We start from the raw sequence: 26,295 nt of genomic DNA, 5'->3' as shown, positions 1-26,295 counted from the left end.
CCGGAGGGCCCCGACTCCAGCCTGCCCTCTATATACAGTGCACATGTTTACCTAGAGATGGGCTCATTCAACAAGGGCTGCTGAGTTCAGAAGGAAAAGACAGGCAAGACATGCATCTTTATAGGCTGAACGAAAGGGTTACATGACTGCAAGAAACAGGGATTCAGAAGTCCTAATGTGAGTGTGAAAACAGAGCCTGGGCAGTTGTTTTCTCTCTGCGGAATTTGTCCCTGGGAGCCAACAAAATAAAGTACAGTACAGCATGTGGGCTGCAGACGCCCACCTCCAAGCTGCACAGACTGCACGTGATTGTTCCCCCAATCCACAGTTCCCATCCTGCACAGTTCTAGATATGAATGATGCTGAGCAGGGAAGAAAAAGAAGGAAAAAACCTATTCCAAACCCTGCCAGCTCCCTCCGCTGCCAGATCAGGTAGACCAGAGACATCTCCCCCTACCTGACTCTGTTCTCTCTTCTGACTGCTGGTAAAAGCCAGTAAAAGGCCTTAGCACAAAGAGCTCTGAGACGGAACAAAGAGGCCAAAAGGAAACAGGAAAAGATAGGTTTCTCCGCTACCCATGAAACAGGCTCTCACAAGCTCTCTGTTGAGTTTACACCAAGACAAATGAGAACATACACACAAGGAAATCAGAAGTTAAATCCATCTCTCTAAACAGCCATTAAGATGTCTATTAATAAAAGTCCAGTTGGTAATTATATCACAAATGATCATCAAAGGTGGCCAATTCTTAGTTTAAGAACTTGGGCCTTAGGACAAAGAACGAAAAAAAGAGCAACCCGACTGCAAGAACCAAGAGACGCAGAAGCCCTTAGTAAGTGTGAAGCACAGCCTGGCCTGACTGTTTTCTGTCTATGGAGTTAGTGCTTGGGAGTCAGGTGAGGGTTTGTAACTTGGGGTAAACAAGCAGAAACTCCTGAAATTGCATGAAAATATTTGTATATGTGGGCCAAAGTTTGATTCTCTTGGGGATGATAGATCATTTTCATCAGTCTCAATTGTCCAGAAAACATTAAGACACATTTTTCTAAATGATGGAAATTTGGGAGATTTTTTTTCTTGCTTCTTTACATGACTCAGAAATTTCTAATTTCTATATTAAGTGCTTAAAATTTCAGTAAGCAAGGAAAAAGTCTGGAAAAAAAAAAAAAAAACCTAGGTCTTCAAAGACAATGTTTATCCTCTGAGAAATGTCCCTTATAGGAAATTGGAGACCTATACAAACCAGAAGGACTTGTAAAATCCCATTTAATATCTCTTATAAACCAGGAGAAATTAGTGCACCAAACTAAGACGTCAGCTTCAATAGACCTAAAAGTGTAGTAATAATTGTTGTTGTAGGGTGGAAAGGGATAAATTTGGGAGTTTGAGATCTACAAGTGTTAGCCACTATATATAAAAATAGATTTTTTTAAAGTTTCTTTTCTATAGCACAGGGAACTATGTTCAATATCTTATAATAACCTTTAATAAAAAAATGAAAATGAACATAGACTGGGATTTCAAAATTGTAGTATAGATAAACAAGATTATACTGTATAGCACAGGGAAATATATACAAGATCTTATGGTAGCTCACAGAGAAAAAATGTGACAATGAATATATATATGTTCATGTATAACTGAAAAATTGTGCTCTACACTGGAATTTGACACAACATTGTAAAATGATTATAAATCAGTAAAAAAAATGTTAAAAAAAAAGAAAATGAACATACGTATGTATAGGCATGACTGGGACTTTGTACTGTACACCAGAAATTGACACATGGTAACTGTACTTCAGTAATAATAATAATAATAATAATAATAATTGTTGCTATGTACCAGGCCCTCAGGATTTACATACATTATTTCATTTAATCCTAGTAACACCCACAGGAGGTACTAGTATTACTTCCATTTGACAAATTATAGAACTGGCATTTCAAGAGGCATTCGCACATAGCTAGTAAGAGGCAAGACTGGGATTTGAAAATTGGCCTAACTTTAGACTTCATGTCATTTCTAATAAATCCCTCTATAATGTAAACCAGACCTTAACTAATGACCTTGATAAAAGTATTTCCAAACAAGGCCTATGTCCACATGCTGAGGACAACTTATACTAAATACCTACAAGTAAGAAAGAAGGGAGATGAGATCTTGTCAAGTTTATTGTCAAGATATCCTCAACACCTAACAAAGTGCTTGGCATATAATAAGCACTTAACACATACTTGTTGGAGCAGGGAAAGAAAGAGAGAGGCTTTCTCTTGACATCTCGTTAGATCCACAGACTTCCATAATTCTGGAGGGGGAGAAATCAACAAAGACTTGGCCATTCTTGTTCCTTCATTCACCTTGACTACTTCAGCAAAATATTTCTAGCAAACAGAACATAAGCCCTATAAGTCCTTCTATATTTAAGGTCAACCCAAGCATCCTCCTCTGCTGGTTTTTCCCAAGAGGACCAGCCTAGCTACCTCAGACTCTGAACTTTCAGAAAAGAGGAAATGCTAATGGCGAACAGGCACATGAAAAGATGCTCAGTATCTCTAATCATCAAGGAAATGCAAATTAAAACTACAATGTGATACCACCTCACACCTGTCAGAATGCTATCATCAAAAACAACACAAATAACAAATGTTGGAGAAGGTGTATAGAAAAGGAAACCCTCATACACTGTTGGTGGGAATGTAAATTGGTATAGCCACTATGGAAAACAATATGGAGGTTTCTCAAAATACTAAAAATAGAACTACCATATGACCCAGAAATTCCACTCCTGGGTATATATCCAAAAACCCCCGAAAACATTAATTCAAAAAGACACATGTACCCCAATGTTCATACTGAGCTACTCTACGTCCAGACCAGTCTACCCTAGATCATCTTGGTCAAACCAGCTGCACCTTAATAGGTGCTGGTGGGTGTCTGGAATAGTGGTTTCTCTTCCGAGGTGCTACACAGGCCTGTGTTGAACTGCACCCAAATTAACTCTTGAAAAAACTCACCATTTCTACAACAAAAGCAATTGTATTTTTAGACATGACTACCGTACCCCTCATCCTTAAATCTGGGACTCTTAAGCCACAAAAGGAGGCCTGACTTTGATGTGGTGTGTTGGGGACAGGAAGAAGAAACCATACGTCACTACAAGCTTCTGCCCCGAGGTAACCAACTCCAAAAGACAGTCACGTGGAAGATGAAGCCATTTCTCCTAAATCCCAAGCAGTCTCTGATGCTTCCAACCCTTTTTTTTTCTGAGCTATTCTATCCAATCTGTAACTCTAATCTCAGGGGCAAAACTGTCAGAAACCAGACCCTAGCTACTGCTACTATTCTCTCAAAACCCTCTTTATGCTAAGGATTCTATTCCTTAGTGCTCCCTCCCTGCCTGCCCCACTGCCTTGGATTAAGTATTGCTGAACTGTATGTTATGCAGAGATCTTCAAAGACATCAATACATCATACGAACACTCAAAACACAGATCTGGACCAAGGCCTGGCAGAATATGGCACAAAGAAAGTGTGACGTGGTTATGTAGGATAAGTGCATACCTGGGAGGTGAGCAAAAGAGCCAGGCCTTCATTGTTCTGTTTGTGGATGGTTAGTGTCCTCTCCAGTTCCAAGACCCTTGCCTCTTACCTCCAGCACATTCCTGACTCTCCTCCCTATTTGTACTCACCATATGTTCAAAGACATGAGTTGAATCTCAGCCTACATCTAATAAAAACTAGACAGTAACTTTTCTTTAAAAAAACAAAACCAATCTAATCAGCCTCTGTACATAGTACAATACAATCAGAAGAACAGGGCAGTTCACTCCCAGGGTCGCTTTCAGGATGGAGCTCAAAGTCCTTTAGCCATGATGATAGCCCTAAGACCCTGAGCCCATACATTCTTTAGAACTCGGTGTCTTTAACACCATAAAATGGGATTCTTTTTCAAGTATTTGGATGACATGTGGGGACCAATGTGGAGTACACATACTATAGTACACAGATCCCTTAGTAAAAGATGTGATAAAAAGAGGGAAAAAACTTGGGAAAATTATCTTCCCCTGGGATGGAGGGGCTAGATGGGGAGGATGGGTTGAGGGGAATCTTCAGTTTTTACACTCACAGGGAAAAGAGCAGAACCAGCACCACCAGCCTCTCCAATCGCAAATGCTAAAGGAGTGGGAGCCATTCAGCTGACTGCCCAGCCCAGATCTTCTCAAGGGCTGGCTGCCTTTGGACACTCCCCTGTGGGCATTCACACCTCAGTTCCACATTTATTCCAAGTTACTCTGGAAAGGACATGGTCAGGGAGTGGGGCTCATATGTGGAACCATCAGAGGACATTTGGGCAATATGAACTCAGAGGACAAAACCAAAAAATAAACACTTTAAGCCTGAGTGAAAGATCTTAATCACATCACTCAAGTCAGAAGAAAGTCACACGTATTTTCTTTTCTTTGGAGCCTTAAACACGCTGATAGAAATGGACTTAACAAGAGTCAGCTGGGCCTTTTTGTTACTAATTTTATGCATTTTGAAGCTGAACCTGATAATTAGAATAAAATTTTGCAAAATCACTTTTTCTTCTGTACTTGTTTACCAAGGTTTAACCAAAACCAAGGGTCTCCAAAACCACACACGTCTCACATACTGCTGACGGAAATGTAAGCTGGTACAATAGTTCTAAGAATTGTGGAGTTGTAACATGTGTTTCACAAGTCTTCAAAATGCGCATACCCTTTAACTAGTATTTCTTATGCTAGGGACCTATACTAAGGAAATAATCAAGAATGTAGGTAAAGACTAAGTTGCAACGATACCCATTTTTGAATTATTTATAATAGCAAAATACTAGAAAGAATTATAACTTCCAATAAGGAAATGGATTTTCAATTAGGATACATATGACAGGCTCTTATGAAACCATTAAAATTATGATGTAAATGTGATTTCATTGACATGAAAATATATTGACAATATATTGCTAAGTTCAACTAAGCAAATTTTCATTGAGCACTTACTATATGGAAGATTACACTAGGCAGGGGGGACACAGTAGTGAATTTAAAAGGTACAGTTTAACACCAGATATTGACACAATATTGTAAACTGACTATACTGCAATAAAAAAGAATGCAAAAAATAAAATAAAATAAACTCCTAGAAGAAAGCAAAAAAAAAAGTACAGTTTTTACCCTCATAAAGCTTATGACTAACCAGGGAAATCAGACAGTGAGGGAGTAATGAGATAAGTAATAACACTAAAGAGAAGCATCAGGTACCACAAGAGTAAATGTTGTATTATGTGTAATTTTTGGTTTTGCCTGCCCACATTTTCTATTTTTTTTCTGCAATGAACATATGTGAATAGTGTTTGGATGAGTAAGTGGACAGGTGGGTGGGTGGACGAACGGATGGAAGGATGGATGGTAACCAGATTCAGCGGAAGGCTTTGGGTGGGCATCACATTAGACTGCTTTCTTCTCTTGAGTCTCTTCTCCCTTCAAATAGTAGACTCCAAAACCTGATCCAGAATCATCTTTTCTCTCCCTTTTTAAAATCACCTTGTTTTTGCTTAGACATTTCTACTACCCTAGAGGCAAGTTTATTAGCATAAAGTGAAGACAACAGTACATTTCACTGCAATTCCAAACAGATTCCTCTCTCAACACTGGACTTTTCAAACCACACACACAGAAAATGACTGGCAGAGCTATTTATCGAAGGTGCAGCTGAATAGCTATGCAGACAAATTATTTTAAAAGAGAGACAGATGAAGAAGAGGGAGAAAAAAGAAATCAAAGCCTTACTACTAGAGTTGGAGACTACTCCAAAGAGAATGTGGCTCAAAATTTCCAGGTCGTCAAATGAGCTGGTTTTCCAGGCTGCGCCGTGGAATTCCTGGCCCAAGGCTCCAAGTGAGGAAGAGTGCCTTGGTCCACTTAGCAGAAGCGCTGCTCAGGGTTGAGACCAGCTCCTTCCCCTGATAAGCTGAGGGGGACACACATGTGAGGAACTCTCAAAACACAAGTGCTAAGTCTCCCCCAACAAGAACCACTCTTGCCTACCAGAGGCCGTGGACTACACTAGTAAAAGGGTAAGAGTCTGTTCAGCAAAGATATGCCTGCACTCACCATTCTTTGCCATCTCATATTTATTCGTGCAACCTTCACTTAGCCACTGTCTCCTGAACACCAGGCCTGGTGGTGGGCACTAAGGATTCAATAGTGACAAGACGTAGTCCCCAAGTGCCCAAAGCTCACAATCAAGGGTGGGAGGCACTTTGTTCATTTGGAAAGTATTTTAGTCCTCTTATGTACCAGAGCTCAAGAAATAGTAACAAACAAGTCCAGCAAGATCCCTGTCTTCATGGAACTTACAGTCTAGTAAGGAGAGAGAGGAAAAAATATATATAAACAAACAGCCAATGTGATTTTCAGATAGTGATAAATATTATGAAAAAAACAGTCGAGTTATGGATCAGAAAGAGACCTACTGGGGGACTCTGGCTCAGGTGGTCAGAGAGGAGGCAACACGTGAACAGCCAACTGCAGGTTGAGAAGCAGTGGGTACGTGAGATGCCAGAGCATGGGCAGTGGAGACACCAGGAGACAGACGAAGAGTACAGAGTGACAGGGACCACACTTACAGGAAGCACACGTTACTTGGTGAGCATGTGGAAGGGACATGTGACCTGGTCTGGGGGCCTCACCCAGGCTGGCTGGCCTTCAGTCAGTAGGGATGATAGGGCACTGTTTGCCCCTGGTTCAGGGGTGCTGCGAGGTACTAAAGACAAGAAATCCAGCCCACGGGGTTCAGGGAACTCCGTCTCAGAAGCAACAGACGTGCAGTAGTCAGACAAGGCTATTTGGGATGCCCAGGAAACGGGGACTCCCTGGCAAGGTGGCAAAGGTGCTGAAACTGAATGACAGATGGTGACTATTCCTACATCTTACTTTCCCCACCCCTTGCCGCACTACCACTTCTCCCAAGTCTCTCCCACACTCCTGGAAAGGCTAGAGGAGGCTCAAGGCCCCCACCTGGAAGGAATGGCTAAGGAATGACAAGATGTGGGCCAGCTGGGCCACCGCTGGGCTTGGCATCCAGAAGCCAAGTTCCACTCATCCATGTGTGACCTCAGGCAAGTCTCTTCCTTTTTCCCAACCTCAGTGTCCCCCATCTGTAAAATGAAAGAGCAGAAGCTCGGGGATGAGCCCATGGGTCTACATGTCTAACAAGCCCCCTACATGATTCTGATGCATGAGAGTCTGAGAATTCATGAGCTATACGAGTCTATCTTTTTTCCTCAGAGTGAACTGCAACAGGGGCTGCGTGCCTGACTGGCCCGGCTGAGACTGTTGTTTCAACACGGTTCTCTGCAGCTCCACGAAGCAAAGCACAGACTCTGGCACCTAGAAGCTCCTCGTGGTGGGTATCACCACCTTCTCCTTCCTCCCCACCCTCATGCCATCACTCTTGACATCCTCCCAGTGGGACTGCAGCCCCATCGCTGTGGGTTACTGTCCACCCCTCATCTTACCTGTGAACATGGCACAGAAGTAGGGGCTGCAGGCCGCCAGCACCACACGATGGGCTTCTATCTCCACATCTTCTGCCACAATCATCACGTCACACAACAGCTGTTTGCTGTAAGACACCAGTGAGGGGACAGAATGGGTCACGGCACCAATACCCATCCCCAGCCATACCAGGGTATTTTTCTCTCACGCCCACATTCTGCTGTCATATGCACTTGCCAGATCTTGAGTTAGGCAAGGGGATGAACTCCTCAACTCTTCCACTTCCCTAATGAGTGTAACAATCATGCTTTCCTAAGGCACTCAACTCTGCAGCTGCAAATCCAGGGCTCCTTCATTTGTCTTTACATCTCTGCTCCCCAACTCCACCAACTCTGACTGAGATAGGAGGACAGCAGCTCAGGGAGCAGTGGGAAAAGCTTCGGACTATTAGTCGAGTGACTGAATGACTGCCAAGGAGCATGAGCACGCCACTGAGATGGAGGGACCCACTGCCTACGAAACACTGGTCAGAGGCCAGCCAGATCTGGAGGACTCAAGTAGGTATCTCTTCCCACCCAAGTTTAACACTATCACCAAGCAGACTCCACTTGTACACACAGGGCTCCCTAATGACCCGGTGCAGACTCCAATCACTGCAATTATTAAGAAAACTGCAACCACTTTTTTAGTTGTTTGTTATCCCCACTACACTGTGGACTCTGAAAAGGACTTGTTTACTCTGATGTCCTAGACATATAGCTGCACGCATAGCACACAGTAGGCCCTAAAGGTTTACTAAATAAATGAGTTAATAAATGAATGAATTTTTAAATAGGATTGATCCACACTCATAAACAGAATGAATATTCGACTATTCCGGAGACTGAGAAGGTACCAAAAGCATCTAACAATCCAAGAATTTTTTTCCTCCACCAGCCTTTCAAATACTTATCATGGCTATTATCAATACAATAGTTAACGCTTATTGAGTTATATGTGCTAGGCACTGTTCTAACCACTTTTTAAATACATATTATTTCATTTAATCCTCTCTACAATCCTACGAGGTAGGTCTAATGTTATGCCCCATAGTACAAAAAAAAGGAAACTGGGGCCCAGAGAAGTTAAGTAACTTTCCCAAGGCCACAAAGAAAGGGAGCAGTAGAGACAGAACTTGAATATAAGCAGCTGAACCCCAGAATCCATGCTTCTAATTTCTATGGTATCCTGGTCCCTCCTTTAGATTAAAGCACTAGAGGCGGGAGGGAAGCCAAGGAGGACAAACACATGTCAACCATAATGCACTGGTGGTGGTTACTCAGCACACTGTACTGGATTGAGAAGTCTAATGTCATGACTGGGTTCCATGTGAGAGTGATGAGATAAACAAGCACACGGAATAAGGAACCAGTGAGAGGGTTCTGGGAAGAGTGAGACCTCTGAGCACCAAGAGGCAAAACCTGGAGGTGGGACCTCATCCTGCAGTGAAAAGTGTATCCTAATGCGTGAATTTTATCAGAATAAATCAGCTCAACTGGGGACAGAACTGACTCTGCCCCCTAACTGGCTATATGAACAGGGACAAATGACCTCACCAGTTTTCTCATCTTTCTTAGCTGTCTTGGGATATATATCATGGGGACCAAAAGAGACTGCAGGCACCACCTGAGAATAGTCTTGTTTCTCATCTGGATAAAATGTGTTGTAAAAAATAAATTTTCAACATGAATAGACTCATCTTGGATATTTTCACTTCTATTAAAGATTTTAGGGAAAAATGAAGTTATTACTGCTACTTAAAATACAAGTAATTTTTTTTTTGGTAACCAGTATTTTAATAAGCAAAGTGTTGACACAGATTGGTCAGAAGTGCTAAGCAAATTTTCAGGGCTAGGTGCTGAACAGGCAAATGTCATAGTGGGATATCTTACACAAAACCAAAAGAGCTGATACTTTGTGAACAAATGGGGAAGAAACCAGAAGGAATGAAGAATAAAGATGGAGAATCCAGTTAAGCAAATAAAAGAGCGATTCTGAAAGGCAGGAAGTGTATCTCAAGACCAGAGAAACTCTAACCTGGAAAAGTGACCAAGAGAAACTTGCCCAAAACTCAAGGTAGGCTTTCCCTGGTGGTGGGAAACCTGTCTGCACACTGGAGACATCTCTGTGTCTCCACTCTGCATGGCAAAGGGAAGCTGCAACTCTAAAAGCACTGCATGGCTCTAATTCCAATTACCAGAGAGCCTGAGGGATCCTTTTTTCTGAACTATCACACACTACTCCAAGGGACAATCTTGAGGAGAGAAAAGTAAGACTATACACATTGTGACTTGTAGGGAAATACAGCAGAGCTGTTAGGAAGGAGCTCAGGCTCTGGAATCAAACTGGCCAGGACTCATGTCCCCTGACTGTCAGAACTAATGTGCTGCAAACAAGATAATCAATAATGCTAACAGTAAGCATTCAGTAAGTGTTAACTTATTTCTTTTCCTCTTTTTTTTCTACAAAATATTTCATTTAAGATCAGAGATTAGGTTTTGGACATGGTAAATCTGAGCTGCTTATTGGACATCTAAGTGAGGTTTTCATGTAGGCAAGTGGATACTAGGGTCTGGAGTTCAGAGGTGGGAGAAGGTTAAGAAGTTGGGGGGAAGAGAAAGAACCAATGAAAGAGATGAGAAATTAGCCAACGAGATGGGAGGAAAACCAAAACAGTGTGGTGTCCAAGAAGCCAAGTGAAGAGAGGCTACAAAAAAGAAGGAATGATTGGGGGAGGGTATAGATCAAGTAGTAGAACACATGCTTAGCATATATGAGATCCTGGGTTCAATCCCCAGTTCCTCCATTAAAAATAAATAAACCTAATTACCTCCCCCCACCCCCAAAAATAACACAGTAATAAATTAAGTAAAATAAGTAAAAAAAAGTTTTTTAAAGGAAGGAATGATCAATTATATCAAATACTGCTGATAAATAAGGTTATTAGGGTGGCTACCCAGGGCAATTAGGCAAGAAAATGAAATACAAGGCATCCAAATTGGAAAGAAAATTAAACTATCTCTGTTCACAAATGACATGATCTCATATACAAAAAATCCTAAGGAATCCACTAAAAAACTATTGGAATAAATAAATGAGTTTAAGAAGGTTGCAGAATACAAGATCAATATATAAAAACCAACTACATTTCTATACACTTGCAATGAACAATCCAAAAATGTGTTTTTAAAATTCCATTTACAATAGCATCAAAAAGAATAAAATACCTTAGGAATAAAACAAAAGAAGGACAAAACCTATACCTTAGAACTATAAAACACAGTTGAAAGAAATTAAAGAAGAGCTAAATTAGTGGAAAATCTAAGTAAGCGTTTGTGAATTAAAAGATTAATGTTGCTAAGATGGCAATACTCCCCCAAAATATTCTACAGATTCAACATAATTTCTATCAAACTCCCAGTTGGCTTCTTCACAGAAAGTGACAGGCTGAATCTACAATTCATATGGAAATTCAAGGAAACTAGAGTGGTCAAAACAATGTTGAAACAGAATAGAGTTGAAGGATTCAGGTTTCTCAATTTCAAAACTTACTACAAAGCTAAAAAGTGTAGTAATAGCACATGGAGAGTTATATAGATCAACAAACTAGAATTGAGAGTCTAAAAATAAACCTTCACATTCACAGTCAGTTGATTTTTGGCAAGGGTGCTAGACCATTCAACTGGGAAAGAACAGTCTTTTCAACAAAGGGTTCATAGCAACACTACTGACAACTGGATAACTGAATATCCATATGCAAAAGAATAAAGTTGGACCCTTACTTCACACAATATACAAAAATTAACTCAAAATTAATCAAAGACCTAAATGTAAGAGCTAAAACTATAAAACTCTTAGAAGAAAACACAGGGGTAAGTCTTCATGACTTTAGATTAGGCAATGGTTTGTTAGACAGGATGCCAAAAGCGCAAAAGAAAATTTAAAAATTAGACATCAAAGTTTACAACTTTGTTCCTCAAAGGACACCATCAGGACGTCATGAAAGTGAGAAGAAAATCTATATAATGAAAGGAAAACTTTGTAAATCATGTATCTGATAAAAGGCTTGTATCCAGAATATATAAAGAACTTGAAACCTTACAACTCAATTGTAAGTAGACATATAACCCAATTTAAAATAGACAAAGTATCTTCACAGACATTTCTCCATATAAGATATGGAAATGGCCAATGACCACATGAAAAGATGTTCAACATCACTAGTCATCAGAGAAATGCAAATCAAAATCACAATGAGATAACTCTTCCTACTCAATGGGATGATTATAATGAAAACCACAGAAAACAACAAGTGTTGTGAAGATACGGAGACATTGGAACCTTCCTACACTGCTGATAAAAATGGGAAGTGGTGCAGCTGCTTTGAAAAACAGTCTGACATTCCCTCAAAAGGTTAAACATAGAGTTATCACATGACGCAGCAACCCCACTCCCAAGAAAAATAAAAACTTACATCCACACAAAAACTTGTACCTGAATGTTCATAGCAGCATTATTCATAATAGCCTCAAAATGGCCTCAAATCTGTATATCCATACAGTGAGTTATTTTTTTAACATTTTTTAATATTTTTTATTGATTTATACTCATTTTACAATGTTGTGTCAAATTCCAGTGTTCAGCACAATTTTTCAGTCATTCATGGACATAAACACACTCATTGTCATATTTTTTTCTCTGTGACTTATCATAACATTTTGTGTATATTTCCCTGTGCTATACAGTGTAATCTTGTTTATCTATTCTACAATTTTGAAATCCCAGTCTATCCCTTCCCACCCTCTACCCCCCTGGTAACCACAAGTCTGTATTCTCTGTCCATGAGTCTATTTCTGTCCTGTATTTATGCTTTGTTTTTGTTTGTTTGTTTGTTTTTGTTTTTTAGATTCCACATATGAGCGATCTCATATGGTATTTTTCTTTCTCTTTCTGGCTTACTTCACTTAGAATGACATTCTCTAGGAGCATCCGTGTTGCTGCAAATGGTATTATGTTGTCGGTTTTTATGGCTGAGTAGTATTCCATTGTATAAATATACCATACAGTGAGTTATTATTCAGCAATAAAAAGCGATAAAATACTGAGACAAGCTACAGCATGAATGAACCTTGAAAACATTATGCCAAGTGAAGAAAGTCAGTCACAAAAGACATATTATAGGATTCCAAAATAGGCAAATCTATTTTTTGGATCTGGATACAGAAAGTAGATTAGTGGTTTCTTGTGCTGGGAGGTGAGTGAGTAGGGAGAATAGGGGTATTACTGCTAAAATACACAAGGAATTTTTTTGAGTGGGTTATCAAAATGTTCTAAAATTGATTGCTGGTTGCCCAACTCTATGACTAAAACAAAAGCCATTAAATTGTATATTGTAAATGGGTGAATTGTATGGCATAGGAATTATATCTTGATAAAGCTGTTACCAAAAAAAGAAAAACAGGATATGTATCTGCAAAAAATGAAAACTCTAATTCAAAAAGATACATTCTTCCAATGTTCATAGCAGCACTGACAATAACCAAGACATGGAAACAACCCAGGTGTCTATCAACAGATAACTCGCTTAAGAAGGTGTATATACCATGGGATACTACTCAGCCATAAAAAAGAATGAAATACTGCCATTTGCAGCAATATGGATGGACCTAGAGAATATTATGCTTAGTGAAATAAGTCAGAAAGAGAAAGACAAATACTGTATGTTATCACTTTTATGTGGAATCTAAAAAATAATACAAATGAATGTATATGCAAAACAGAAACAGACTCACAGACATAGAAAATAAATTTATGTTTTGTTTGGCGATGGAAAGAAGAAATTAGGAGTATGGGATTAACAGATACAAACTACTATACATAAAAGAGATAAGCAATGAAGATTTACTGTATAGAACAGGGAATTATACTCAATATCTTGTAGCAACCTATAATGGAATATAATCTGCAAAAAAAAATCAGTACACCTGAAACTAACACAATATTGTAAATTAACTATACTTGAATTTTTTAAAAGTTATACTAAAAGCAAGGAGTAAAAAAAATTAAGTTAAAAAACAATATACTTTAAAAAAAGAAAAAGAAAACAGCAATGTGCTAAGATGGCTCATTACTAGTAATAAAGACATAGTGGGAAACCACCTTAAAAAAAAAAAAAGACGAGAGCAGAGAACTATGTGCAATTGTGAAATAATAGGTTAAAACTGTAAAAAGGAGACAGAAGATTGTCGCTCCTTTTCAGGCCTGATCAGGAAGCACTGTTCCAAAAAAGGGCCACATGCCCACTTGCTGGGTAGATGATAAGTCAAGAGACAAAGAGCCACTAGGTCTCCGTGGCTCAGAAGCAGTTGTTGGTCCAACCAGAGAGGAGCAATGAAGTACAAAAGGATGAGGAAGGCTGGCTGGTTACCATGCCAGCAATGCAACTCTACCATGGAACTAAAAAAAATAGGAAGCACGTGAACTGTGTGATTCATAAACTGCAAAGAATGTGTGCCTGAACTAAAATAGCTTAACATGGAGGGAGGAGAAAGTGAAAATAATGCAAGCAATAACCCCAGGTCCCAGGAACATCACATAACATTTCATCAGCTTGGCCCCTGGATGTAAGATGCTTCAACCTGGCCCTCATCAAAACAGAGAATGCCGCTCTCCAGTTCCCATTAAACTCACCCAAATCAATAAAGTGTCTATTCAGGCCCCCTTTCTCTCCCTGCCTCACCATTCCACACTAGTTTTTTTAATTTAGCCATTTAAATTCCTTAGAATTTGATATAAACTTTGAACATCACTAGAATACAAGCTAGACTGAGGGCAAGACTTTGATTCTCTCATCTACTGCCATACGCCTGTAGCATATCATCGTCATCATAAGAAGAGCTAACACTTACACAATGTTCACTATGTTGCACGGCCCCATAAAAATATCTAAGAAATAGGTATTATTATTACTATTATTACTATGATGATGATGCTACATGCTGTTTAGCAATTCTACTTCTAGGAGTTAATTCTATAGAAATTATCATAAATGTGCACAAATATTTAACAATAATAACATCTGTGCTATCACTGTTCTAAGCACTTATTAATTCTCTTAGCAAGTCAGCAAGACTGGAACTATTACTGGCTTTATTTTATGATTGACAAAAGTGAGGTTAGGAATATTAATTAACTTGTCCAGGGTTACACAGCTAGCCAGGACAGGAGCCAAGGTTTGAAACCAGGCTGCCTGGCTCCAAAGGCTAGGCTGTGACCACTGTGCTATCCTGCTCCACACACAACCACTGTAGGTATTATTCATACAAGGGGGATGAAAAACCTAGACATCCAACAACAGTGAACTGTTTCTAAAAAAAGAAAAATTAGAGTATCATTCATCCATCTAAAATGAAAAATTTGTTCAGTATAAGGTTAAGAATAAAAATCTGGTTGAGATATGTATTTTAAAGAAAGATCTTCTCCAAAGTGTTAACAATGGTTACCACTGTGTATTAAAATTATAGATGACTTTTTGTTCACCTGTATTTGTTCTACAACAAATATATTTCTTTTCATAAAAAGGAAAAAGAAAAAAATTTTAATAAAAAAAATGAACAAGAAGTCCATGCCTAAACCTGAACCAGAAATTTCCCAACCAAAACATAAAGAGATTGTGTGGTCCATTTGAAACAAACAAAGGAGGAACAAGATTGTGCTTCAGGATGACACCTGCACTCCAATGTTCATAGCAGCACTATTTACAATAGCCAAAACATGGAAACAGCCTAAATGTCCATCAACAGGTGACTGGATAAAGAAGATGTGGTATATTTATACAATGGAATACTACTCAGCCATAAAAACCGACAACATAATACCATTTGCAGCAACATGGATGTTCCTAGAGAATGTCATTCTAAGTGAAGTAAGCCAGAAAGAGAAAGAAAAATACTATATGAGATCGCTCATATGTGGAATCTAAAAACAAAAACAAAAACAAACAAACAAACAAAAACAAAGCATAAATACAGGACAGAAATAGACTCATGGACAGAGAATACAGACTTGTGGTTACCAGGGGGGTAGAGGGTGGGAAGGGATAGACTGGGATTTCAAAATTGTAGAATAGATAAACAAGATTACACTGTATAGCACAGGGAAATATACACAAAATGTTATGATAAATCACAGAGAAAAGTATGTGACAATGAGTGTGTTTATGTCCATGAATGACTGAAAAATTGTGCTGAACACTGGAATTTGACACAACATTGTAAAATGAGTATAAATCAATAAAAAATGTTAAAAAAAAAAGATTGTGCTGGTTAACTTTATATGTCAACTTAACTGGGCCAAAGGAGGCCCAGATAAGCTGGTAAAATATTATTTCTGGATGTGTCTGTGAAGGCTTCTCCAGAAGAGATTAGCCTTTAAACTGGTAGACTGAGAAAAGACGATCTTACACCAACATAGGTCAGGATCATCCAGTTCACAGAGGGCTTGACCAGAAAAAAAGGTGGAGGAAGGGTAAATTCTCGCTTTCTCTTCTTGAGCTGTACTGTCCAACTTCTCCTGCCCTTGCACATCAGAGCTTCTGGTTCTTGGGCCTTTGGGCTGCAGGACTTACTCCAGTGGCTCTTGTTTCTCAGGCCTTCAGACTTGGACTGAATGATACCACTGGCTTGCCTGGTTCTCCAGCTTGCAGACAGCAGACTGTGAAAATTCTCAGCCTCCATAACCACATGAGCCAATTCCAAAAATATATCTCCTCTTCCACTTATTTATTTGCTTTTACCTATATAGCTGGTTTCCCAGAGAAACATAACCAATGACATATGTAAATAATAATAATAACAATAGATAGATACAGGTATATATATATATGTAATTGGTTCTGTTTCTCTGGAAAACCCTAATACATAGATTATTCAGTTAAATTTCAGCAAAAGAACAGTGTTTCCCAAAACAAGTTTCACAAAACACTGTCTATACATAACAACAACCAAAGAGGGTTCAAACACATGTGGGAAACCCTCAGAGAAGTTCACTGTATGACTTCTCAGAGGTTTTAATATGCCTATGTATATTATGAATCTCAAAGATGGGCATAGCAGTTTTACACAGAATTTTTAAACACATTTTGGTACAGAGCTCTTGTTTCACAGAGCATTGTGAGGAAATGCTCCTCAGAACAGACTTTGGCAAATGCTGATTTATACAAAAGAGAAGCAGCAGGACTGCCGGAGGAGGTTAAATCCAAGTCAGTGCTTTTAGGGAAAGATGCAAAAATGCGGTAACTTGCAAAAAGAAGGAACAAGGACATAGCAGGATTTTTTGGGGGGGGGGGATTTAAGAAAAAGAAAAATGCTAATAATGGAAAGTGAGGGTGGGAGAAATTCTGTGTGCATATATATTTCTTTAATGCCATACCTTTAAGCAATTACTGGAATTGGCTACACCAGGCAAAGTAAGGTCTGTTGAGAGACCTGGAGTCTTTTTCCCCCAGTTTTTATTGAGCTATAATTGGCATAAGACACTGTTCAAGTTTAAGGTGTACAATGGAATGATTTGATATATATTGTGAAATGATTACCACATAAGGTTAATTAACACATCTGTCATCTTACATAGTTACCCTTTTCTTTGCGCTGAGAACATTTATGATCTTAGTCATTTTCAAGTATACAATACAGTACTGCTAATTATAGTCACCATGTTGTACATTAGATCCCCAGAACTGATTCATCTTATAACTGGAAGTCTGTACCCTTTGATCAACATTTCCCCATTTCCCACAACCCCCAGCCCCTGACAACCACTAATCTACTCTCTTTCTGTGAATTCTGCTTTTTTAGATTTCACATATAAATGAGATCATATAGTATTTGTCTCTCTCTGACATGTTTAAGTTAGTACAATACCCTCAAGGTTCATCCATGTTGTAGCAAATGGCAGAATTTCCTTCTTTTTTATAGCTAAATAATATTCCATTGTGTATGTATACCATATCTTCTTTATCCATTCATCCACTGACCAACACTTAGGTTGTGTTTATATCTTGGCTACTGTGAATAATGCTGCAATGAACATGAGAGTGCAGATATCTCTTTGAGACAGTGATTTCACCTCCTTCAGATATATACCCAGAAGGGGGATTGCTAGATTATATGGTAGTTGAATTTGTAATTTTTTGAGGAACCTCCATACTATCTTCTGTAGTGGCTGTATCAATTTACATTCCTACCAACAGCGCACAAGAGTTCCCTTTTCTCCATGGCCTAGCCAGCACTTGTTATCTCTTGCTTTCTTGTTTGTTTGTTTGTTTGTTTTCTCATAACAGCCATTCTAACAGGTGTGAGGTGATAGCTCATTGTGGTTTTGATTTGCATTTTCCTGACTAGTGATGTTCAGCACCTTTTCATGCACCTGTTAGTCATTTGGGTGTCTTCCTTGGAAAAATGTTTATTCAAGTCCTTTAACCATTTTTTAACTGCTGTTTTTCTATTGAGTTGTATGCATTCCTTACATATTTGGGATATAACAGATTTATGGGTTGCCAGTAATTTCTCCCTTTCTTATGCTGCCTTTTCATTTTGTCGATGGTTTTCTTTGCTGTGCAGGAACTTCTTAATTTGATGAAGTCTCATTTGTTTATTTTTGCTTTGTGCTTTTGGTGTCATATCCAAAGAGCCAGTGCCCAAACCAATGAGAGGAGCTTTTTCTCTGTTTTTTCCTAAGAGTTTTATGGTTTTAGGTCTTAACATTAAGTCTCTAATCCATTTTGAGTTAAATTTTCTGAGTAGTGTAAGACAGGAGTCCAATTCATTCTTTTGCATGTGAATGTCCAGTTATTCTAACACTGTTTATTGAAAGACTATCATTTTTCTTTCTGATTGGGATACCTTTTATTTCTTTGTCTTGCCTGATTGCTCTGGCTAGGACTTGCAGTACTATGTTCAAAAGTAATAGTGAAAGTGGACACATTTGTCTTCTTCCTGGGCTCAGAGGAAAAGCTTTCAGCCTTTCACCACTGAATATGGCATTAGCTGTGGGTTTGCCACACAGGGCTTTTATCATGTTGAGGTATGATTCTTCTGTACTCAATTTATTGTGAGTTTTTATCATGAAAGGATGTTGAATTTTGTCAAACACTTTTTCTGCATCCATTGAAGGGATCCTATGATTTTTATCCTCCATTCTATTAACATGATGCATCACATTTATTGATTTGATTATCTTGAAGCACCCTTGCATCCCAAGGATAAATCCCATTTAATCATGGTTTATGGTCCTTTTACCAGATCATATTGTACCAGATCATACATAGACTGCTTGCTAGTATTGTGTTGAGAATTTTTATATCAATATTTATCAGGAATATTGGCCTATAGTTTTCTTGTAGCATGCTTATCTGACTTTGGTATCAGGGTAATGCTGGCCTTGTTAAAATGAGTTTGGGAGTGTTTCCTCCTCTTCAAGTTTTTGGGAGAGCTTGAGAAAGACTGATATTTATTCTTCTCTGAATGTTTGGTAGAAATCACCAGTGAAATCATCTGGTCATGGGCTTTTCTTTGTTAGGAGATTTTTTTTTAATTACTGCTTCACTATTCTTAATCATTATTGGTCTATTCAAATTTTCTGCTTCTTAATTCAGTCTTAGTAGTTTGTATGTTTCAAGGAATTTATCCATTTCTTCTGAGTTATCCAATTTGTTGGCAATTTGTTGTTCATAGTGGCCTCTTATAATCATTTGTATTTCTGAGGTAAGTTGTAATGTCTCCTCTTTCATTTATAATTTTGATCTTGGTTAGTCTAGCTAAAGGTTTGTCAATTTTGTTTATCTTTTCAAAAAAGCCAACTCTTAATTTCATTGTTTTTTTTTCCTGTTGTCTTTCTAGTCTCTATTTCATTTATCTCTGCTCTAATCTTTATTATTTCCTTCCTTCTGCTAACTTTGAGCTTAGTTTGATCTTCTTTTTCTAATTCTTTGATGTGTAAAGTGAGGCTGTTAGGAGACCTGGCGTCTTAAATCAGACAAAGGACACAAGCCATACTCAAGGGAACTAAATGAGGAACTTTAATAGTGTCTAGGGAACACCACACAAACTCGTTACTGACAAAAGAACATTAGGCATGAACTAGCACTGCCCACTGCCTAAGACAACTATGGATGGAGCTTCTAGGAAATCTGGCAGGAGACCTAATAAAAATGGAGCTGTGGGGTGCAAGACAAATTTAATTTAACTTGGTTTTAAATGCCAAAGACTAGGCCCTGCAGAAAGGAGAAGTGAGGAAACGAATATAGAATTTTTGTTTACAAGTTGTTCAATCCCCTACCCAACAAACACATCTTCAGCTATAGAGTGCTTTTGCTCTTGCCAACCTCTCTGCCTCGAGGACTTCCCCCAACTCTACTATTTTTTATTTCTTTAGCTCTTACCTGTCCTTCAAAATTTAGCTCAAGCATCTTCCCCTTTAGGAAGTGTTCTCCAAAGCTGCAGTTTGACATGCTTGCTTTCAGGACACCCTTTAAGAAATTAATAATTATCATATACCTACCACCTGGCAGGCACCTGATGCAGTCCTCCTTCATAACACCTACTTGCACCGCAGGAAGATCATTTTCATTGACCTATCTTCATTTTTTTACCCTGTACCCCCACCCATCCCAGAGCCTAGTCACTGCATCTGGGTATCTTTGGTGAGTGACTTGAAGCTCCTATGAAGTACCAAGTGCTAAAGATCAAAATGATTCAGAAGTTGCTCCTGCCCTCAGGGACCTCATGAACTACAGAGAAAAGAGGAGATAAACAGTTACAGCTCATGATAGGATGAAATATGCAGTACATAATGGCACAGGCAAAGGAAGCTTCTGAGCTTTCTGGTAAAGAAGAGATTGTATGCACAGCCTTCGTACAGAAAAACTTGTTTGGTGCACTGAACGTGTCTTGCAATAAGCTCATCAAACATGTACATTGGCCTTACAAATAGCCTGCACACCCCTCACCATTGAGCTCAGTGAGGAGGAGTGCTTTTGCATTTCATTGCTTTCTTTATAGAGCTAAACTGCGTTTTAGAAGCTAGGTATTGTTCCATTCATGTGGCTGTCTTGACAAAGACAAAATTCAGACCAAAGAATGAGAGAGAGAGGCCAAAAGAAAATGCATGGCGTCCGCAGTCTTAAACTGCAATTCTGTGTAGGTGTTGCAATCATTCTATTATTGACCTTCAAGCAGCTGGTTCGGTTGGAAATCAAGTTTATGAACAGAACTGCTGTAACCATAAAGAACTTTCCCCCCGTGATTAAGCACTAAAATAACAGGTGTTAAATAAATACAAAGGAAAGAGTGAGGCTTTGGAAAGCCAGTCTGTCTCTATCAGGGTTTGAAAAGGGAAGCCAAATGACTGTCTGAGAGTGGGTGGGGAAGAGTCAGACTTCACTAGGTGGTGGTGTTCTGACTTCTGTTCTCAGTCCCTGATGACGCTCACCCAGCAAGTTCCTTCCAAAAGGGCACAGGCAAAATAGGAAAAGTACCTCCGCAGTTCATTCATAACCTTGAACGCCTTTCCCATGTGGGCAGGGTTGACAGTGATCGTCCTCTGGTTCTTTTCATCATCCCCAGCTTGTATCGGGGGCTGGGAGCTCGGCTTGATGCTGTGAACAGGGAGGGAGTGGGAGGGGAAAGAGAAGATCACATGTTGGTAAACTCATTCATCCTACTGCCACAAGTCCACACATTTGCCCACCCACCAGGGCATCCCTGTCAGCCTGTTCTCTTTACCACACACCCAGCGAGAAGGGAAATCACTGGGTCAGGAATTTCATCAGGATCTTCCAATGTAAAGTGCATCTCTCAGATCCTAGCTCAGCTTCCTCCACCAAGCACTGGTGTGACTCTGTGGGTGGTTCTTATCCTCCATCTCTCCATCTCTAAAAGGCTCAGGTGGGAGAGGGGAGACTAAACATGACAACACTCACTGCACAAACATTTAATGGAGCCTACTATGTGCCAAGCTCTGTATTTCAATTTATGGGAAACACAACAATAAATAATGCATAGACCTGACTTAAGAGTTCAGGGAAGGAGAAAGCTAAGTAAACAATGAAACATCATATCGTAACTATTATGATTTGATTGGAGTTATAGAAGCACAGGGGACAAGCAACTATCTCAGTACTGGCAGGCTAAGGAAAAACTTCCTAGAAGCTGAGGAAGAACAAAAATCTTAAAGAAGAGCAGGGAAGGAGGCTATAGCTCAGTGGAAGCATGCATGCTTAGCATGCAGGAGGTCTTGGGTTCAATCCCCAGTCTCTCCATAAGCAAACAAACAAACCTAATTACCACCCCCCCCAAAAAAACAATAAATGAAAAAAAAAGAATTCCTTATAAAAAAGAAGAAAAGAAGGGCAGAAATTAGCTAGATGAAAAAGGAAGATGGAGAGTATTCCAGCAGAGGAAACAATGTGAACAAAGTGTGTTCAAAGTACTGGAAGTTCAGCAAAACTAAAGGAGAGTCATGAGAAAAGGCTAGAGGGCTGAGCAGTCTTGTAAGTGTCATGTTAACAAAGCTAAGGAGTTTGGACTAGATTCTAAAACAATGAGAAGCAAAGAAGTAGAGCAGGAAGCAGGTGAACACATTTGTGCTTTAGAAAGACACACTGGCTACAGCCTGGAGAGCAGAGGCACAAAGCTTTTGGGAAACCATAATCCCATAGAAAGATAAGGGATTGTAGTTGTTATAAAAAGAAAGACTATCTATGGGCTAAACGAGCAGGTGGTAACTGGCAAGAGTCACTCATCATCTCAAAACCCTCTATACCTTAGACAAAACACCCAATTCCTATGGGATGCCAGCTAGATGCCCAGTTACACCTGAGTAACATCTCAGTGTGGTGGTGGTGTGGGAAAGAAGAATCAAAAAAAGATGAGCAAGGAAAGGACTTTCTCCCCAAAGTGATAAAACTAATCAGTTCCAGGTCAAGTCTGGGACCTTGGAGTAACCACTGTTTGGATCAGGATAAGCTTTGCTTCGCTAGAGAAAAAGAGAACCTTCTCCACTTATGTAGATTTGGAGCCCCACAATTCACTGTAACTCTCAAGACACTGACAGTAGTTTCCCTTGTCTTTCCCTAGTGGGCCTCTGTTGATGCTAACACCTAGCCTTTCAAACTGGCTCAAGACAGGGGCTGCTGAAGTTAAGAGAAAGTTCTAGGGACCTGAGAGTCTCTACAGATCTCACTCTGGGATGTGTAACTCTTGGAACATTCCATACAGCCAGCATGCCAGACCCACAGCTTGTCTGACCACAAAAGATTCCTCTTTTGGTTTCCTTCCCACTTTCACTTCAGCATGCAAACGTCAGCCACAGACATCTGAACTTTGGGACCGTCTAGATTCTGAGTGCAAAGAAGTTAGCTGAGCACAGAAGGATAAATATCAAGAGATGCAGATGATTAGAGTCATGTGCTTGAAAAGGTGAAGAAAATCTCAAACAAGAGAATGTTATCAAGGTGGGGAGCACCCAGTAAAGATGAAAAACTTCACATTAAAAATCCTGCAAGCATAATTTCTTTTATAGTTAAGTGTCCATCCCTACTCCATGCCAGACAATATAAATTTCTATTTTATAGCAAAAGTTTAATATTTTGCTTTTGATATTTAAGCCCTTATTTTATCTGTTGGTTTTTATGGCACTATATGAAATATGGATCTAATTTTTCCCATAAGTTCCACTTATTGAATACTTCTGCTTTTTCCAATTCACCTGTTATGCCACATTTAGTCATATATCGAAGTTCCAAATATACAGGGATCTATTTCAGGACTCTGACCTATTCTATTGGTCAGTTTATCTGTCTCTGTACCAGGAACCACATTACTTCTGTAGCTTCATAATAAGGCCTAATATCTGATAGGGCAAGTCCCCTATCCTATGACTATACTTCAGATGTGTCTTGGCTATTCTCGTTTCTTTACTCTTTTATATAAATTTTAGTACAAGTTCCATGAAGACTCTTAGGGAACTCTGATAGAAATTACATTGAATTTATAGATCAATTTGGATAAAACTGACATCTTTCTATGCCTTCTTACCCATAAGCATGGACTATCTCTCCATTTATTTAGGTCTCCTTTAGTGTCATTCAAACTTTCATATTTTTCTGTATGAAGATCTTACACATATTTGATTAAATTTATTAAGTATCATATAATTTTGTTGCTATTTTATCATAGCAATGGTGTCTTTCTTTGTTTTGTTTTCTGATTCTTATGGTTTATAAGCATTGATTTTATACCATGCCGCCTTATCAAACGTTCCTATTATTTCTAACTATATTTGTCTGAAGAGTCAGCTAGATGTTCTATGTATAACAATCATATTACCTGCATATAACGCCAAGAGTTCTCTCTTCCTTCCACTTCTTAGGCCTCTAATTTCTTTTTTTTTTTAATTTTTGGTGGGGGTGGTAATTAGGTATTTATTTATTTTAATGGAGGTACTGGGGCTTGAACCCAGGACCTCGTGCATGATAGGCACACACTCTACTGTTGAACTATACTCTCCGCCTTCTACTTTGTATTTCTGAAAGAAATTTTGCACTGGCCCACAGAATGCTGAACATAAAGTATGCTAATAAATATTCTTGAGATCTTCCTGATTTTTTTTAAAAACGTATTTCTAATGTTTCCCCATTGTGTATGTTTATTTTAGGATTTTTGTAGATGCCCTTTATCAAAGTAGGAAAACTCCCTTGTATTTTTTTTTAATCATAAAGTTATACTGAAATTTATCCAACGTTTTTGTGGATCTAATGAGATGATCATATGGATTTTTCCCTTTAATCATTTAATGTGGTATATGACACATACATTTTCTAACACTAAACTATACTTTGCATTCCTGGAGTAAATACAGAAACTGCAAAACACTGCACAAATAGTTCATTATAAGTGTCTTCAAATTGTAGAGAGACTTAAAAGCCAGGAAAAGAAAATATAATCTAGTATCGATCAGGGAAGATTTTTGACAGGGAACTAATAAGATTAGAGCTCATAAAAGTCCAGGGGACAGATGTTATTAGGCCCATTTTACATACATGGAACAGATGTAGACCAAACAGAACCATTTTGGAAGCACTGACAACAATCTCCACTGTGGCTAGTAAACAGGGAAGCTTGCTCTTCCTTGTGTGTTGCTCTTGGCACTTTCCAGCCTTCCAGAATGGTCCAATAATGATGCATCTGTGTTAACACAATCTTGTGTTTACCAAAAGGCCTCAAATAGAGATTGCCTATTATCAGGATTAAAGTTCAACAAAATGCAATTCACACTAAAGCTTTCCTCAAAGAATGACTTGCTGATGACCATCGAGCTGGCTAGAAAAAGGACACATAGTTTCCTCCTTCCAACCAAAGTCTTTTCCACCCTTCATGCAGCAGCAAGGTTTGATTAGAGAAGGAACCCAAGATCTCTTTTCTTCCCCCTACTTTGCTCCTCTGTGAAGATTCGGCAAGTCTGGAGGAGATTCTGGGTTCCTGGTTTCTGGAAGGTAGAAGCTACTTGGCAACTTGTTGACCCTCCAGAAAGCAGGAAGTTAAGGAAAGAGAGGGTCTGAGGACTCAAAAAATTCAGAATCTGGCACAAGGTCATACAGATAACAAGTGACAGAGACAGCATCTGAGCTCAGGTATATGTGACTTAAAGCCCAAGCTATTTCCACTAGAGCTTACACCCTGCAACAATATAGTTACATACACACACACACACACACACACACACACACACACACACACAGAGCCACAAGATGTTTTCTGCTGAAAAGCATTTATCAGTAAATGCCATTACTCTAAGCACAAAATGATTGACTTCTCCAAGAGCCAAAGATGCTCCAGATTTGACCTACCCTTTATCCCCCAACTAGGCCTGCCCTATTAAAACCATGCCAGGCTTCAGGAACTACCACCCAGCCCAGCTGAGGTGATTTAGCCTTCAGGGTTTCATGATCTGTCAAGAGGCACGAAGCCTACCAAATTCTCTCCACAGCTGACATTGATTTATATATGCCCCTCTCCCAGACCTGAAGCTCTGGTTGCTGAACAAAGGAACCTTCATCAGTGCTCAGATGTCCAGAGTTTCAGTAACATTCAAGGTGAACAACATTTAAGATTCAAATGGTCACCAATAATAGATATGGTGAGAAAGTACAGACCAGGCAGGATCCTTGTTCTTTCCTGTAGCATAACACAAGAATAGGCACTCACATTGGATGGACATGTAAGATATCCTTTCAAAGGACTCTGTAGTTAAAAAGGTGAAAGACCAGTCTAGGGGATAAAGTTATGATTCTTGCTCAGTATTTGAGGTTCTCCTTGACATGGACTGAATCTAAATGCTAGCCTTCTCTCTCACTTACTCAAATATTTACTGAGTTCTTACTATGTACTGAGCAGATAAACCATCTACTACAGACAGATTCCCCCTTCTTTTTCCTGCAATATCATAATCTAAATATCTGTTCTTACAGGACCACTTAAGTTTGGCCTCCTCTATGAAGCCTTTTGAATATTCAGTCCTAAGTGATCTCTGCCTTCCCTAAACTGCTATAGTATATCTGGCCTGTAACTCAACTGGCACATAGAATACTGACCTCTGTTTGATTACCTTTTCATAGCACCCATTTAACCACCCAGTCCCCTCATCCTAGGTTACAGTGGCATTCCTGGTGAG

The 26,295-nt window shown here is 39.2% G+C and overlaps 1 protein-coding gene and 1 non-coding gene across 6 annotated transcripts in view; both read right to left on the bottom strand.

Moving 5' to 3' along the window:
* Positions 1 to 26,295, bottom strand: part of KLHL3 (kelch like family member 3) — a 231,815-nt gene that overhangs the window by 75,555 nt on the left and 129,965 nt on the right. For all 5 annotated transcript variants that reach the window (XM_072956982.1, XM_031673028.2, XM_072956985.1 and 2 more), the window contains 2 exons: positions 21,101 to 21,220; positions 7,548 to 7,654 (listed from right to left, as the gene is read on the bottom strand). In XM_072956982.1, coding sequence (XP_072813083.1) covers positions 7,548 to 7,654; positions 21,101 to 21,220 — 227 coding nt within the window. The remainder of the gene's footprint in view (positions 1 to 7,547; positions 7,655 to 21,100; positions 21,221 to 26,295) is intronic.
* TRNAD-AUC (transfer RNA aspartic acid (anticodon AUC)) lies at positions 24,060 to 24,132 on the bottom strand. The gene has a single exon. It is a non-coding gene; the product is annotated as a tRNA-Asp (tRNA).

The sequence above is a fragment of the Vicugna pacos genome, chromosome 3 (assembly GCF_048564905.1).
Source record: "Vicugna pacos chromosome 3, VicPac4, whole genome shotgun sequence".
Lineage (NCBI taxonomy): Eukaryota > Metazoa > Chordata > Mammalia > Artiodactyla > Camelidae > Vicugna > Vicugna pacos.
Note: the sequence above shows the minus strand (reverse complement) of the source record. Positions and strands in the feature narration are given on the sequence as shown.